Source organism: Gasterosteus aculeatus, chromosome 3 (genome assembly GCF_964276395.1).
Source record: "Gasterosteus aculeatus chromosome 3, fGasAcu3.hap1.1, whole genome shotgun sequence".
NCBI lineage: Eukaryota > Metazoa > Chordata > Actinopteri > Perciformes > Gasterosteidae > Gasterosteus > Gasterosteus aculeatus.
Window position 1 is genome coordinate 5,122,067 of NC_135690.1, and position 17,585 is coordinate 5,139,651.

General features: G+C 42.8%; 3 protein-coding genes across 3 annotated transcripts; 2 read left to right on the forward strand and 1 right to left on the reverse strand.

Annotated features, from left to right (window-relative positions):
• Window positions 1–1,912: 1,912 nt before the first annotated feature.
• abhd4 (abhydrolase domain containing 4, N-acyl phospholipase B) lies at window positions 1,913–6,341 on the reverse strand. The gene is made up of 8 exons (XM_078098898.1): window positions 5,945–6,341; window positions 5,194–5,279; window positions 4,906–4,995; window positions 4,510–4,804; window positions 3,577–3,764; window positions 3,389–3,500; window positions 3,095–3,281; window positions 1,913–2,840 (listed from the first exon to the last, which is right to left on the reverse strand). Exons 1-8 carry the CDS (start codon window positions 5,995–5,997, stop codon window positions 2,751–2,753), a joined length of 1,101 nt encoding a protein of 366 aa, XP_077955024.1. The 5' UTR covers window positions 5,998–6,341; the 3' UTR covers window positions 1,913–2,750.
• Window positions 6,327–8,565, forward strand: dad1 (defender against cell death 1). The gene is made up of 3 exons (XM_040171584.2): window positions 6,327–6,766; window positions 7,435–7,596; window positions 8,359–8,565. The coding sequence occupies exons 1-2, from the start codon at window positions 6,556–6,558 to the stop codon at window positions 7,563–7,565; spliced, it is 342 nt and encodes a 113-aa protein (XP_040027518.1). The 5' UTR covers window positions 6,327–6,555; the 3' UTR covers window positions 7,566–7,596; window positions 8,359–8,565.
• A 2,536-nt stretch (window positions 8,566–11,101) lies between these two features.
• On the forward strand, window positions 11,102–15,193 carry pigr (polymeric immunoglobulin receptor). Its single transcript, XM_040171583.2, has 8 exons — window positions 11,102–11,234; window positions 11,812–12,135; window positions 12,410–12,491; window positions 12,687–12,913; window positions 14,126–14,222; window positions 14,312–14,400; window positions 14,560–14,609; window positions 14,709–15,193. The coding sequence occupies exons 1-8, from the start codon at window positions 11,186–11,188 to the stop codon at window positions 14,790–14,792; spliced, it is 1,002 nt and encodes a 333-aa protein (XP_040027517.2). The 5' UTR covers window positions 11,102–11,185; the 3' UTR covers window positions 14,793–15,193.
• The last annotated feature ends 2,392 nt before the right edge of the window (window positions 15,194–17,585 follow it).

A 17,585-nucleotide genomic window follows, 5' to 3' on the forward strand; every position in this document is an offset into this window, starting at 1 on the left:
CCAAGTTTTGGTACCAATCACTAATGCTAGGCCTTGCTAGGCTCCTGCAGAAAGGGGGGCACACCAGGCCAGACTGCAGGGGAGGAGAACATTTCAAACTTTAGATTGAAATGGCCTTTTCTAAACAATATTTAATTGCTATTAGAAACTAATGAAAAAATTGTTATTCATTTCATACCCCATTTCTGCCAATTGGTCACATTAAATGCTACACACTGTTCATGAAAGATATGCAGGATATGCAGTGTAATGCTGGCGTGTGATGATTAACTAGCAGTTGAAGGTGATGCATGTAGTTAATGCGAAGGAGAAATATAGTTTTACCGCACTGCACTTATTTAATAGCTCTATTTAAAAGCTACTTTTCCTATTAAAACTGTGCATACAAAACACGACATGTTTAACACTGACGGAGGACATTCTGCTGCCAAAAGAGTACTTTTTTTTCAATGTTAATTTGGTAGAAAACACAGCTGAGGTGCTGCTTTTTGACCTTGAAGTAATTGTTATTTAAATATTCTAACTCTGCCACCTAAACTAAAATACAAAAACGGAATATTTTGTCAACCGCTGACTGAAATAAGGGAAAGAAAACAGATCATTGTGTATGACATCCTGTGGTTTGAGCTACATTTGAGTACTGATCATGATACGTCTGCTTTTTGGAGGGGAATTTTGTTCCTTTGACTCCATTAAATGAACGAGTGGCTGTAGATCACTCGGCATTGTGAGCCTCTCATCAACATCATTCTTGATGACCTGCACTTGGACACTGAAGATCCTAAAGGTCTATGCGACCCAAGGCCATGACAGAAAGATAATTAATAGTTAAAGAAGTAAAGACAAAGAGACAAAAGAAAAACAGCTAATGGACTCCGTCGGCCTCGTGTGGTCGTCTATTGAATTAAATTCCATTACATTCATTTTATTTTGTATAGCCCAAAATCGCAAATTGCAAATTTGCCTCGGAGGGTTTTACAGTCTGTACACATACGACATCCTCTGTCCCGAAACCCTCACATCGGCACAGGAGATATGAAAAACCCTTCCATGGGGAAAAAAGGGAAGAAACCTCAGAGGAGGATCCCTCTCCCGGGATGAACAGACTGCAGTGGATGTCATGCGTACAATGAACATAAAAGATGTACAATACTTTTGATTTCTATGACCGGAATGATTGAAATTATTGCGGAACTACGATCTACGGAGACCTGCTAGGCGAGAAAGCACAAAACACTCTGGGAAGGAAGCTGAATTAGTGATGAGTGAATAAAACGTGGATTATTGTAGAAGGAGAGAGTGAGAGAGGAGCTTGGTGTGTTTTCATTTTTCTCTATTAACGATAAGTAATGAGTAATAAGATGCTCTTGCATTACGGAGAGCCTTCTTATATGTTTTAAGGCCGTCTTGCCAAACTAGATTCTTCTGATTTGATGGAACCGTTCCAGTTTCTGCACTGTTTGCTTTAAGTTCTGGGTTTGAGGGTTATACCAAGGAGGCCATTCTTCTTTCCAGAGGAGCAATAGCGTCCAGCGCCACTCTCAGAGAGCCTGCAGCAACATCGACAAGATGATCGATCTGGGTTCTCACAGGGGTCTTCTGATATCTTGAGACAGGCCCCTGAACTAAGAGCAGAGGGAATGGCTTCTTCAAATGAGGCTACAGCGGAATCCGATAAGCATCGACTGGAGAAACCCTTGGCAGGAGGAGGAGATTCCGGTAGGTTTTCGGACAATGGTCCGACAAGAGGGGGTTCTGTGGAAGGATGTCTACTTCCCTTCCAACAAATACTGAATGAATGATTTATTACTTTCTAAAATTCTGGGGTTTCTGAGACAGAGGATGTTGGATGTGTTCAGATTGCAAAGCAAATTGGGGATTTTGGCCTGTACAAAAAAAATGGACTCTCCCATTGATCTAAACATTTTTTTTATTTCCATATTGTTCTTGATTTATACACTGTACATACAGAATGTTAAACATTGCATTAGCTCAAACTTATTGTAAAATAGAAAACTTTTACCAGCTTAAATGATAACAAAGATAAGGGGCAAAACTGTCACTTTAGTCTGATAATATTTATGTGCTTTCACAAATGCAATCATTTGAAGAAAGGACTTCCCCTCACTATTTCAACTGCTGGCAGGCACAAACAAAGCGCTCCAAAGAACCTGATCGGACTTGTTACTGATCTCTGCTGATTGGACCACATCGTGCGGCACATGTGGATTTGCACAGCAGCGGTTTATCAAATAAGCTTTTATTGTTTCAAGGTATAAAATCCACAGAGCGGCTTGATTCGGTGGGAATTATATAGGAGGAAAGCAAGGATTTAAACCAAAATATCTCATACAGTACTGAATGTTAGGCACATAAAAAAGGGTGTGTCAGCAGCGTCGTTGCTGCTCCGTCACACAGAAACCCAGCAGAGTGTGTTTGAGAAAAATAGAACAATGGACAAAACAACGGCACTTTAGTACAATTATTACTCTGTATAACAACATTAACAAAACAAATCAATCATGTTATGAATAAATAATTTCCTTACAATATGTAAAACTTGGCAACAATAAGATCAACAACTTGTTCCTATGGTAACATGACTGCAAAGAAATAACATTCAAAATCATGTTGGGCTACTGGAGGTCTTGACATGCTCCAACACAGACGGCTTGTACACACACACACACACACACACACCTACACACACACACACACACACACACACACACACACACACACACAGGCCGTCAGTTAACAGAGTTGCATATCTTTTCCACCACTTTGTTGAACTCCTCTGGCTGATCGGCATACACGTGGTGAGATGCGTCGTCTATCAGCTGCAGGGAAATAGATGAGAAAATAAAAAAAGACAACCAGTCAGTGATGCATTTGCATGTTGCAGTTTACATCCTGTACTGTCAAAGAACGTCTTCACTTTTTCCTTTTCTCCCATTGGACATTTGTGGGAACCAAAATCAGTCCTTGCCTTGAGGTGGCCTGAGATACCCAAACGGCAACAATCACGAGTAAAACAAGACCGATCAGAAGAAGAACTGCACATTTCATGACTGTACTGTACGTTTCTACTCACGATGACTTTGGTGAGGGCCTGGTTCCTGATCTGGACCACGCTCTGCCCAGACGAGCTGTCCACCCAGGATCGAGCTCCGTACAGCATGGTCAGTGGCATGGAGGGGGGCAGCTGGTGAACCCGCTGCAGCATGGGCCTCTTGGCCCAGCCCAAAGACTCTGCCATGGCCCGGAAACCCACCTCGCCACTGGGAGGAGGAGAAGAAACGGACAGGAGGGCGGGACATCAGTCGGGACATCGGTTGGCTTTTTGCAGGCATCATGTTCCGCTATCAGAGAAAAGGTTTTTGCTTACCTCGGGGTTTGTGCATTGCAGTGGTAGATGTACTGCGTCATGGTGTCATCCTCGAACAGATCTTCAAATTTCCTTTTGAAATCGGGACGGAATCTGTTCACCAAGCCCGGACCTGAATCGACGTGAAACAATGTGAGCGGACAGCGGCCACCGCGGCACAGCGGGACGCTCCATGAACTCTATCTCACCCCACGGCCCCGCTGCTCTGATGACGGCCAGCGGGTTGAAGAGGGAAACCACCGTGGCGATCGCCTTCACCCAGGGGGGCAGAGGCGGCCGCTTCAACACCTCGGTGCCCTGATCTCGGACCTCTTGGGTCTGTGCCGGTGGTTGCTCTGGAAAACCCCATGGATCCACCAGGACAAGATGAGACACTCTACAAGAGGAAAGCAGGGTACAGCGCAACCCCATCAGCTGCCATTTACATCAGCTCACCACTAGGGGCGACATGGTGAAGCATTTGTCAAACACTCTTTTTGAATTTTATTTTTTTATAATAATTATTTTAATTATTAAATTAGCTTTCTTGCAGAGAATGAAGTTCTTTAAATTTTCAGAAATCGTATTGCATGATTTGCGCAAGGTCATATTGTGTTTATATACAGACTCATCAGACGTTTAAGTAAAGTTTTTGGGGAAACTCATTTGATTTCCTGCATTGATTCGGTGTCTATTGAAAGCCTCAGATCTACCTTACATGCAAACGTCTGGGAAAGTAAATATTAGCTTATTGCTAATGTCCTTGTGCATTGCTTTCTTTTTTATATTTGATGATCTTAATGTATTTGAGTACTATGAAAAGCACAACAATCCATATTTTTTCAGTGCAGTAAGGTTATTTTAGCTTTGCCAACTGAATGGAAACGAGAGCATCTAAATGAGCTCCAAGCTGTGTTGCATTCACTTCATGCCGTCTCTGGTCAGCTTGAGGTTGCCAGGCAACCAGAAGAGACCTCCAGCTGTAACTGCACACTCACAAAAAAGAGAAACCTTAAATCCTGTTTTCCTAATTTTAGTTAAGAGATAGCAATATTCAACAGTCAATGATCACTGTTGAAATACAATCTCTGGCATCAACAACGTCTCTGGTGTTTCAGCCTGCCTCACATTAGCATTATTACCTAGAAGGGTACTGGATGGCGTAGGAGGTAGCCAGGTAGCCCCCGAGACTGTGTCCCAGCAGGATCATGTTCTCCAGGCCGACGGACTGTCTCCACTGCTCAATGGACTCGACAAACTGCTCCTCTGCCTTGGCGGCGTCTGAGGGGAAGGGAGGCCTTGAGCTCCTGCCAAAACCCAGGAGGTCAAAGGCGTAGACCGGCCGCGACCGACTCAGTATGTCCATGTTCCTGATCCACAGGCCTACCCCTCCTCCAAAGCCGTGGACCATCACCAGGGGGGTTTTGGGGGCTGGGGCTAAAGGGGAACACAGGAGTTATGTAATGCCGACATTAGGACTGTGGAATTACAGCAGTTGCCGCCCGCTAAGCAAACAAACAGTGCGAGGAGGGTGGTACCCGGTTGGGCCTTCTTGGTGAGAGTCAGAGTCCATATTCGATCCTGGTTTGGGAGGGTGACAAACCTCGCCCAGAGCTCATTCTGAATACCTGTTGTGACCACACAGGAAAGATCAGTTTACCCTCACTTAGGTTTGTTGTATAGATGTTGACATAATGGTGTAATGTTACACTTACAATGGCTTATGGGTAATCAATAAAGAGTTGGTAGCTTTCTATTAATCATTACTACTGATTAGCACTAGTAGTGGTTAAATACTCTGCCGGCATGCGTCAAAACAGCCTTACAAGCAAGAATCTTTGACTCGGTAGTCTTTAGAAGGGACATCGAGGTTGGACGCCAGGAAGGCCACCAGCTCCAGATTGAACTTGACCTACGAGAGGCAAACAGAACGAATCAGAGGTGGTTGATCATTTATACAAAACAAAAAGAAATGCTTCTGTGCCTAATTTCACCGTGAGAAACAAAACCTGATGAGAAAAATCTCAAATGTGTTTTATTGAACAGGCAATATATCGAGCTGGATGCACATGTGCTTCACACAGACGGACAGCGGTGATGGGCCGGTCATGATTCATCATTGGCGCGCACGCGCGCGCGCCCGCACTCTCTCACACACACACACACACACACACACACACACACACACACACACACACACACACACACACACACACACACACACACACGCAACAGGTGCACCACCAGCCCGTCTACCTGTTCTGTAATTGAAAATGTGCCGAGTCATCCAACTGGCTGTCACTCACTCAAACAGTGGCTGTTTGTTATGTAACACATCTAACTGACGTCAGCACTGTTCGGTAAAGTACTAAAAACTATTAGCACAAGTGTTTGGTGCCAAATGAGTCGTTGCTGCGGCTACAATGACCCCGCACGTCCCCCTTACACACGTGTTATAGCGGAGAGGGGAAACAATAACGACGTCCCGTCTGGATCAGTTTAGCTTCGTGATGTAACCCGGTGTGTTGGAGCAGGTCGTCTCCGGCTGTTTATCCATCGAAGTTAAACGAGACTTACTCTGGTTCACACTCGTTCTGCATCTGCTCCGTGGTTGCTGTAGCGGGGTCCATTGGTTGACATATTCCGGTGACTGCATTCAAATAAATGACAATATGAGGTTACGTTACACAAACTCGTTCTTTCCTGGGTCAGCTGAGTGAGGACAGAGTTACTCGATTGCGAAGATGGTTCAATAGTACGTAAGAAAAAGAAAACGTTACGCAAGTCTGATGCGTTACAAATGTGTCTCTTCGGTTTGTTACCCGAACGTGGACTTCGAGTGCGCGTATGTAGACACGTGTTTCATATGCGTGCGTGTGGATTAATTATTTGTGACACTGTGCGAGGGTTGGTGACAGCGAAGACAGCGGATGACACCGCCGTGTCTGTAAATCCCATCAGAGTGAGCGGTCGTCCACGCGTAGAAGCTCTGTGCTGCACTGGGCGGCGTCAAGTCTCTCCTCCGGCAGCGGGCCCTTCCGACTCGGAACCTCATCCCCGGAATATATTCCTTGTAACACCGAGCCAGCTTCCGGTTGACGAGGACACGTCACTTTTTCGTGTTAAGGAAAAGGACCGGTGCAAAACTCGCTCATCGACCCCCATTTGTTCCAAAATAGACAAAAACCATGTCGAACTCCGTCATATCGGTTATTTCTCGGTTTCTAGAGGAGTACACCACCACGACGCCCAACAAGCTGAAGGTGGTGGATGCGTATCTGCTGTACATCTTGTTGACAGGAGCGCTGCAGTTCCTCTACTGTCTGCTCGTCGGCACCTTCCCCTTCAACAGCTTCCTGTCGGGCTTCATCTCGTGTGTGGGCGCTTTCATTCTCGGAGGTAATAGATGCGTTCTGGCTTCGAAGTTGTGGTTGTGTCTTGCGGATGAGTCCCGCGATGCGTCCGTGTGGACGGTCTCCGGACTGCTGGTTGACGTGTGTGCAGACGCGGGGAGGCTAACCGTGCTAGCATGCTATAGCTCCAGCGGTCTTTATGCACGAGTACATTAAACACAAACACGGACGCAGAGTATGGCAATTTTCGAATGAATTATTATTATCATTATACAATTTACGTGTGTCTATACATTAGATGTATGATGCAATAACAATAACACAACTAGCACGAAGCCGAGAAGTCCACTCGTCGCATGCAGGCAGCATTTATTGCTGTAACCTTATTAATTAGTTAACGTTAACTATTAGCTTAGTTGCACTTCCTAAACTGGTGTCTTAATGTAACGAAATTGTATTCTCTTAGTGGAGAATATACCTGCCACTTATAATGGCATTGGGAACTTCTCTGAATCATAAACCAGGTTAGTACTGTATTTGATTTCTTGCCTGTACAAGATGAAAAAAAAGAAATCCCAATGATTGTAATTCTGAATACAGGAAAAGGAAAAATAAAGCAAGTCCTGCTTGGTTATATCAGTGGAATAAGCTTTTTATGTCTTCAGTGTAATAATACTGAACCCATTGTCTTTTTTCTCCCTCATTTCTTGTTAGTATGTCTTCGTATCCAGATCAACCCACAGAACAAAGGAGACTTCTTGTCCATCTCCCCGGAGAGAGCGTTTGCTGATTTCCTATTCGCACACACCGTCCTCCATCTGGTTGTGATGAACTTCATTGGTTGAGGGACGTGCGATCTGGTGTCCTCCCTCTCAGGTGATTCACACGTGAATCCATCACGTTTTTGAAGTTACCATTTTTGATTGTAAAAATCCTATTGTCACATTCTAGTGCAAAGGCATATCATTTGTGTTTAGTTGTTTTTTTGTATTACTGTTTTAATACGTTATTTTATTATATTTTCCACTAAGCCGTATGCTCCAAAGGTATTTCTACAGCTGTCAGTTTTGACTATTTTCTTAATAATAATAATAATACTGTATTTTATTTATAACGCACTCTTCATCAATAGATCTGAGTGCCACTCTTCCGAGTTATGTCTCCCATATCAACCAGAATTTATTGGAGCCTTGGTCGAGCCCACTGACCATTAACGCCTGAACATTCTTTAGTTCCAACATGGAGAATCCGTTTTTTCTAAAATGGTAAAAACCAGACTGTACAAGGTCATGGACATCATCAAAATAGTGAGAAGACCATGTTGTTTTAATGCACTGCCGGTATTCTTTTGAACAAGAAAACATCTTCTGGAACGTTGTGTGTTATGCTTTAAAATGTAGTCTCTAAGATTGGACAATAAAAAGTAGAATGTATTCGGTCCAAGGATGGTTGTGGGTTTTGATACAAATCAACACATTTTGTTACCAGATCCGTATGCTTGTGAGTTGCTAGAAAAGGGTGCTGTTGCATTTTTAGCCTTGGAGGGTAAACTGCATTCTTTTGTTTCTCATTTGCTAATAATTAACCACTGCCACAACCTCAATGTCACTAACCCAACCACCTCTTCTATTTTTTTAGATCATGACAAGAGACCCTATCAAAACTCCCCTTCAGGACTCAAAGCTGCATCTGCTTTCGTGCCACAACCACATCAGACCGAATGCAGTACAATTTTCTTACAGATATGGATTGATTGATTGATTCTTTTTTTTTTTTTTTTTACATTACAATCTGTAAAGCATTCCTTTTTGAACCGAAAAGAAATAAAAACAACTTAAATATTGATTTCTGAGAATAAATTTCTTGAAAGAAAGCATTTTGTTCAATACTCGTTTGAAATTTAAATATGTTGAATGCATGACATCCTCTAATAAAGTACAGTATAGTTTTCCAGTAAAAACAGATTTGTAAAAGTTGGAAAATAAGTGACCATTCGATGAATTCATATTCTTCAAATTTGAACAGTCATTTTGATAAATTCAAGTTCTTTTACATGAAACTGCCCCTTAATCCCCATTTACGAGGGTGGATGGCTATGGCGTCAGAGCAAAGCTTTAAATATAAAACTTTTTACATCAGCATTTCAGGAGGCTACATTCAAAGTTGGCTAAAGAAAAAAAGAAAATGGGGGGAAAATATATAACTTAGTGAAAATTGCTACCAAAGGTTCCTATCCCTCGCAGAACATTTTCTTTTTTTCCAAGTTTAACAACCGAGACTCCAGCATGTGAGAGGGAGCGCGAACAGCAGAGGCCTTCTGCCCATCATGCTGAGTGAGAGGGGAGCGCAAGAACATTGCACCCCAAAGCAATGAGAGCGGGTTTTCTTCCATTACCTGCTATGGAGCACCTGATGGAAACGCATTCCAGCTCAGTTGATTGTGACTGTGCGGAGCCACTTCAACATTTGTCAAAGACCGCACTGACCTGAGGGTTTCGCTGGGTCTTTGGGTGTGTGGGCCAGTTTGAATTGGAAATGGAACAACTGCCTCCCACACAGAGATGAAAAACGTACTGAATCAAATTGTTATCCCATGTGTCTTCTGTAAAGGTCGTCTACATCTCGTCCTATGCAGCTTTAATAGCGGGAGCCAACTGGATACATTAACGGGACAGCATTAGCACCGGTCCTGAGGAAAAGGGTTGGCATTACCTAGTGAGTGGTGATGTTGGACATATCTGATGAACAAATTCACATGAGGAATTGAAAAAAAAAGCATTTCATGTGATATGGTCATTAAAGGGTTTTTGAAAAACTGCAAAGTGTGAGCTGTCGAATACGTGTTTTACATTTCCCTGTAATATAGAGTAGAAAAATTAAATCACCGTTCAAGTGCCTCACTGAAAGACGACTATTTTAATGGTGTAGTTTGACAGTTAAACCGTCTTTTTGACGAAACTGCTTCCTCTTCCACTGGAAGGAATGCATCTCATCAACTCATCTCAATTCAGAGCAAAGGCCAATTTGGCCCCCAAGTACGTGTATTCCATTTGAACCACTAAGCAATGCACACTACAACCTCAGTAGAAAGGATTGTAAAGTATCATGGCACCGTTTTGTTTAAGCCATTCACTTTAAAGGCTTTATATTACCGGACCTTCTCCCACTATAACCAGGGTGACATGCTCTTTGAAACAGATATAAATCTGTGACTTACTAGCAAACCCACTTTAATTTGATGCAACAATTCAACAAAATCAATCTCCTGTGTCAGAGTGTAACCGCTCCCTGAACCAGCCTTTCACAGTGCTGTTGGTGGGGTACGGCAGTGAGCTTGAAAGGGTGTGAATAGTTCTCAAATCCGCCAAGACTCTCGCCGGAATGTGTTCAGTTTCAATTCTGGGTTCTTCTTACATTTATCCAGGAAATGAGTGACCATAAAAGCCTTTGCAGCCAAAGCAGAAGGGGCCTTTCCACGATGCCCTTCACACAGCAAATTGAGAGCCTTGGAATAATGGTTTGTGAAGTCGGTGGCTGGCGGTGGGTTGGGGGGGGGGGCGCGGAGAGTTGGGGGGGGGGGGGTTAAGAGCTTAATCCGACAAATGAAGACTGGACAAAATCCAAAATTTTCAGGCGTCAAAATCAAATGATTTCATTGCCGTCTCCCAAATCAATCCTCTGTATGCGTGGTGAGAAGGCTCTGTGTTTGGGTACTTTGGGGAGAAGGATATAAGAAAAAGATGGCTAACACTGACTGAAATGATAAGAGCAGGAGACATGAGAGGAATGAGGGCCACGTTCAAACTCTCAGCCTAAAACTGCAGTTAACAAAAACATTTAAAAATAACCTTTAGTTGATCAAAGTTAGAAGGGAAGATACCACACTTAGGTTGTGAGTCTCAGCATAAATATGTTGCCCAAAATGTTATTCCCTTGTGGTCTTGATTTCTTCTTGCTGTCTTGACAGTCTCATATCGGCACAGGGAACAAGGAAGAAGCCTCAGGAAGAACGGCAGAGGAGGATGCAAAGGATGCTGTGTGCACAGAATGAACAATGTGAAAGATGCACAGTACGTTCAATGCAATGCACGACAGAAATGATTCAAACGACAGGTAGAACTGTTTTAGGAGTGTGGCGAAGAACAAAAAGATGTTAGCAAATGGGTCAATTAAAATAAACACCATTTGGATTTTTGAACATATCCTTTCAAAATTTCTTTCAAAAACTCAAATCCCTTTTGTCGCAAATTTACATTTACAGAAAAGCCAAAAGCCAAATTGTTATGTTTCACTAAAGTACAACAGCATTTGTAACGAGTATTCCTTAGTATTAAAAATAATTGGCACCTACATGGTTAATATCTGGAACATCTGGATCCAACTTGTGGTCACATGACCAGAGGTTATTGGCCAGCGGAATCTAGAGTCTGTGTTTAGACAAGAAAGTTCCTCCAACTGTGGAAACATGCGGAAACTCTTTACGCTCGCCCTCACCCTGTTATCATGGATCCCAGGTAATAACAGAGCATTTGGCTATTATAGCTTCTAGATCACATCTATTCATGCAGATAACTGTTGAGATAAAAAGGTTATTTGGGTGATTACCGTCCATGATGCAGTCGCCTCACTTTAGCAGTGGGCTTGCGGGAAAATTCTTATGCTTCAGATCTGTTGTCTCTTTTATCACTTCTCTGTATTAATCGTTATAACTTCCCAGACTACTACAGCGCATAACGTTATTTTGGACCTGGAGAAGGCTTCTGTGTTGCTGCTGCTTTTCAAATCTTCCAAACGTCGCTGCCCGTTGCAACATTATGTTTCATGTTTATTTTGCAGAGTCTGCAGAAGTCTGTTGTATTTGCCTCCCAAAATCTCTATTTGAGAGGGATAATCCAATTCTGAAAGCAGAGAGGAGTTAAAGAGGAAATAGCGTTTCGTTAGAACAGAAACCAAAACCAAAATAGCTCAAGGCCACTTTCCCTGCTCCTAAATACACACAGGAGAAGAAGTGTCCACTGTGAGTCTTCTGCATGGATGAGGCTCAGCTCAGAGTTTGGTGCTCAGCAATCAATCACCTCCACTTCCCATCAGGGTTCCTCTCCGAGGCAGAGCTCTCCGTCATGGAGGGTCAATCCCTCACGGTCCCGTGTCATTATGAGCCTCAGTACGCCGGCTACGTGAAGTACTGGTGCCGGGGGAAGATGAGAGGGTTCTGCACCAGTTTGGCTCGAACAGATACAGCCAATCCAGCCGCGGGGAAAGTGAGCATGTCTGACGACCCCGTCCAGCTGGTGTCCACCGTGACCATGAGCGACCTGAAGGAGGGCGACTCCGGCTGGTACCTGTGTGGCGTGGAGTTAGGCGGCGCATGGACCGCCGACGCTGTCACTGAAACGTACATCCAGGTCATTCATGGTGAGTAACGGACTTATTTAGAACTGATGGCCGTGTATGGATCGCTCGAAAATAACGTTTGTACGCATGTTTTATGCTTTGATGGTAAATAAGAAAGAAAAGGGGACACAGAGACAGACTTTGGTTTGTCCATTTTGGGCCATTGTAGACCCACGAGGCAATCAGTGAAACGGATTCTGAACGTAAATATGAAGCAGAAACATTCTAGATATTATTTCATTTCTGCTGTTCACATACAATCTTACACTCCTTACGTTTGCTTCCTTGCCTGCAGGAATGTCAGTGGTGAACAGCCGATTGAGTGGAGAAGAAGGCAGTAGTGTCACAGTTGAATGCCACTACAGTGAGAGATACAGGTACTTTATTGCAGGATTCAACGTATTATGATTGCCAGTTGTTCCAACAGACAATCTGCACTTTTAAAAATAACATTTCCAAAGCCTCCAACAACCCGAGAAACACAGCTGTTTGTTGAAAATCTTCAATTGAAGCCAACCTGTGATGGACGGTGAGCCCGTGCTGACTCCCCGCTGTGACCTCTTGCCCTGCAGAGACAGCCAGAAGAAGTGGTGCCGGACTGGAGACTGGAGCACTTGTCTGCTGACCGGGTCTGAGGGGAGCTACGACGACACGTCAGTGGCCATCAGAGATGACGGAAGCAGGACTTTCACTGTAACCTTGAAGAATCTGCAGATGAAAGACACCGGCTGGTACTGGTGCTGTGCAGGACAGCATAAGGAGCACGTGCATGTGATCGTCACGCCGAGACCCTCGACTAGTAGGTCGACAAATTTGCTCTTTCCTTTAATCATCCTTCAATACTCTTCAATGAGGAAGTGAATGCATTATTTGTTAGTTGATTCATTTTGATTCAACGGTGATATTTAATGCAGATTGGCAACCGAACAATCAAGCACTTACTGTAAATATTTTTCTCGTAAAAAGTTCATATCAAGCTCTTTACAGGACTGTGCTCACCAGCTAGCTCACTCCGTCTGACTGCTGTCACATCATCTACAGGCTAAAGTTGTGGGCTGAGAAACACAAATAATGAGCTCAGACAAAATGCTCGTTAGTGCTGCCAGAATGAGTCCTTTAAACCCTGAGATGAGTCAGCGTTTCCCATTTCCCTCCTTCGGGAGTCATTGGGTTATTTGTTTAGACGTCTGTAATCTTGAGAAGTTTCAACGTTCTCTTCTAAATGCTAAATGAGACAACGTCAACACGCTGCACATTAGTGCAACTTCAGCTGAGGGAAGTCCTGGTGTAGTTTGTTTGTAGTCCACCGCTTTTCTTCACTTTTTGGCAATTATTTGTACTAATTATAAAAGTTTTCTGCGATAACCCAATGTCCTATAAGAGAGACATGTCATTAGCTTTCCATTGAGGGAACCAGTGTGATTCGAATTTCTCAGTTGTTAGAAAAAATCCCTGCAGCACTCGAGGTGTGAGTCACTCCAAAGCTGAGTGATAATTCCACTAGCAGATATCACTTTCACATGAAGCATAATCATCTGCTTGAAAAATACTTTTTTTTTGTCCTCCTTAACCATGAGCCCGCAAGGTCATCTTATTCTCACAAGCTGAGGTTTCAGTCAGGGAAAGTTCTATTGAAAATCTGTTGAGCTTCGTGGGATCAAAGCAGACGTATCAGTGTTACTGTGGGGAGATGATCAGATGCTCTGTTAGTGATCATTCAAACCTGAATGTTATTAAAAGCTATTCAGACCAGCCATTGTATTTATGAAAAAGGCACAGCGGGGCTTTTTTTGCCACGTTCATCACTCAGCGGCTGAATGAGAAGTAGCCCGAGAGCTGCTCTGAACATCGATGTGCGTTTGTGACAGATGGCGTAAATCCTCAGCTGTGCAAAAAATGTATTGATTACCAAGGATTAATTATCAAGGAACACCGTCATGAACGAGCATCCTGCTACAAATACTCTTGTATTAGTTTGTCATTCTTTCAACTGTATTGTGTTTATCTTCAGCTGCAGTGACTGTGACATCCCGGCCTACAGCGAGTCTGTCCCTCGCATACCTGCCGCCCCCCAAGCCCATCACCAAGGAGTCTTGCAACAGTCACAGGCAAGAGGAATGCTTTTCAAGAGAATTCTGTCATCATTTTGGCCGTCACGTTAAAGAAAGAGCTACAGCTGCTTGTGTCTGTGTTTCAGTCACATCATGGAGTCGTTTCTGGTGTGCGCCTCATTCCTGATTCTCCTTGGCTTGGCCATATTGGTTCGAAAGTTGTGGAAACGGCACAGTAAGGAAACTTCTCTTTCCTCTGAATATGAAATCTTGGCAGAATCATACCACGAACCTCGACTCCAGGTCCATGAAATATTTCCCATGCATGCATATGTAAGAGTACGACATTTGCAGTGTTATTTGTGACTTAAATCTTTTTAATATCCACCAATAGGGCAGGATCCTATGCTGAGACAAGTAAAAATGATAAAAGCCCGGCACAATGTAAGTCTCTGCTCCATTTCACAAGATTTAAAGATCATTGTTGCCAAATATATGCTTGAGTTTTTTTATCATACTCATTTTTCGATCTGTCTCCCCCAGGAGGGCTCAGGGGATGTGGGTGACCCGCAAAGCGCCGCTGTCGTTTTTCTTAACAGGGATTGCCAGGAGGCATATATGCACTGAGACAGTGCAGTGTTTGTTGTTTCTCTGTACCTGCGTGTTATTTTTGTGTCGGTTCACTGCACATGGCACATGCTTAATTTCCACTGTCTTTTGTATCTTACATAACGGCACATTCAATGCGTTTTTTCTGTGACTGGCTGGAGATACTAAAAGTATACTTGTCTTTTAAGAATTTAGCTAATTATTCCATTTGAGTTTTTTGTCAGAAGCACTGTGACCACCACTAATTACACAGAGGTCATGTATTGTCATATTCGTTGTGGGAATTGTTTGATATTGGTGGAGTTTACATTCTAACTGATATTTATTTTCAGAAATACAATGCATTAATAAAAATAATTCAATTGGTTATATCACCACTAGATTTCAAATAAAGTGGCAAAAGCCTTATTTTTCAGTTCCATGATTGACTGATCACATTCTGTTCGCAATAATCTTTGTGCATAGTTAGTAATTTGGTTCTATTTAAGACAACAAAAATATACACAATGTAATCTTTTGCACACACACACTGTAAATGAGAAGGCAAATGTCCAAATCGATCACACAGACCCTGCCAGCAAACTATTGCGTAGAAATAGTTGCTATAATTATGCTGATGACTTTCTAATAAGTGCTAGTTGGTATTCTTGGCTGCACAGAAACCACATGGGACAGCATATTTTCAGCTCAAGCAATGTTCACTGCATAACAAGATAATGTAATGGCCAATTAACACATATAGGTATGAAAACATGGTCGGTTTTGACAGAAAACTTGTGAAAGCAGAATTAGACAAAGTGAAAATTGTCATCAGACTTATTTAAAGAAAGACGCAAATGAAGACAGAAACCGAAAGACAGAAAGAGTTTCTAAATGAACTCAGCTCTACTTTTCATGATTGAACCGTCTGTTCTCATACTGAACCTCAAACAACGTGTTGGAATTGTAAATTGAACGAGCTGATGATCCGACCAGAACTGCTGTGGAACCAACAAGAGGTCCCAAACATGTTCTGTCGGGGTCCTTTGCGGCCATGTAGGCTTTACCGGCGTTCTCACCTTTCAAGACCTTTTATCAATCATGGTTGGTCCAGCTGCAGGAAACTTACCAGCTTTTAATTGATGTTGGTTTTGCATCACGAGAAACAATTGTTTTAACCTTGCATTGCAACCACAGTTAATTCTGCCCAGCTTGGGGGCAGTTTGTAGATGAGAAGCTCTGTTGGCTTCGTCATAGAGCAGTGGCACCACAATGACTGTCCACAACTGTCCAGAGCCTTCAGCATCTCAAAGCAACTCTCCTCCACCTCAAGCATCAAGGAGCTTTTTGACTCCTTCAGTGACCTTTGCCATAGATATGGACGGTTACTTATTCCCCCAAGCCTTGAAACCCTGCCTCCGCCACACAGGAATTGTTGGCTGGGTTCAGGACTTCCTCAAAGTGTCTTTTTATCCACTCAACAACATCTTCAGACTGCAATTCTCCTCCCCTGCTGAACACAGCCTTAGCAAAGCCCTGAGATTCGCCCGGAATTGGGAGTTCAAGACATTTCGGACGAGGGCTTCTGCGCTCGACAACAACAACATGAATTTCAGCCTGCACGCGCGTTTTTCAGCCCAACAGTCTGTTCTGACAACAGAGAAACTCATAACTGAGTCCACAATCTATGGTGGACGGCAGAGTTTCTTCTTAGCTCCATGCACACAGGGTGTGTGTAAAATCTACAGAGATAGGAGGTGGGAACAGAGACAAGCCAAACAGGCAGTAAATGACAGCAAAACACAGTTAAAATACACACCGCAGGACACCTTCAGCAGCTTCCACACCTCTACTTAACAGGCCAGAGGAGCCCCGCAGGCCGTGAGAGCTGTCCATGCAGAGAACTGCCCCACCTCAACAGACCATTTTCACTTTCTATTTCTCTTGCGTCATGCGCAAATAGATACTTGTTTGCTCTTTTGCAAGAAAATGTCCAATGCAGATTAGTATTTCTTTACTTGCATGTTAAAGTAAAAAAGTAAATAAGACTATTTATTAAGATACCATGACGTGATTCTACATTCTACAACATTTTTATGGAAATAATTGGATTTAAAACATCATGGTACTTGTGAGGGAATCATTTCTCTTTCTTATCTTTTAATGTATAGTATTCCACATTCTTTTATTATATTCTATGTTACTATATTCCGTTTAGTTTTTATCTGTTTAATCATATCATAATATGTTACATTTTATTCCATTCTTCTCTTTTCTATTGTATTCTATTATGCTCTATTTCATTCATTTGTGTACTATATCATTGCATAACATACTATATTTTATTATTACATTTCTCTTTGTTCAGATTAATTTTATCATATTATTCTTTGTTCCTTGTCATTTTAATCCATTCTGAGCTGTTCAATTCAATTATATCATATCATAATGGTATTAATTTGGTTTTGATCTGTTCAATCATGTTCTACTGTCTCTCTTTGTTATGTCTACTGCTCCTGGTACCCTACTCTACCAAAGTGTTGATGTTACAGGGTCATTAATCTAAATGTATTTCACGAGGAATCCGTACTGCCACTAGATGGAGGTCAACCCTGTGTGAAATATGTTCTCTTGGTTGTACATTGCTCTGTGTGTGTATGGGACTTTTCCTGCACAAAGACATGTTCCCTTTACAGATGCTGTTTCTCGTCTCCACAGAAACATACTGGCTCTAAAATATCTTATCAGTCATGTATTTGTGATTGAGTATGAAAACATCCAACTTCTTGCTCATGCATAGTTACATTTCTGTCTCGGAACCTTTGAGCATCA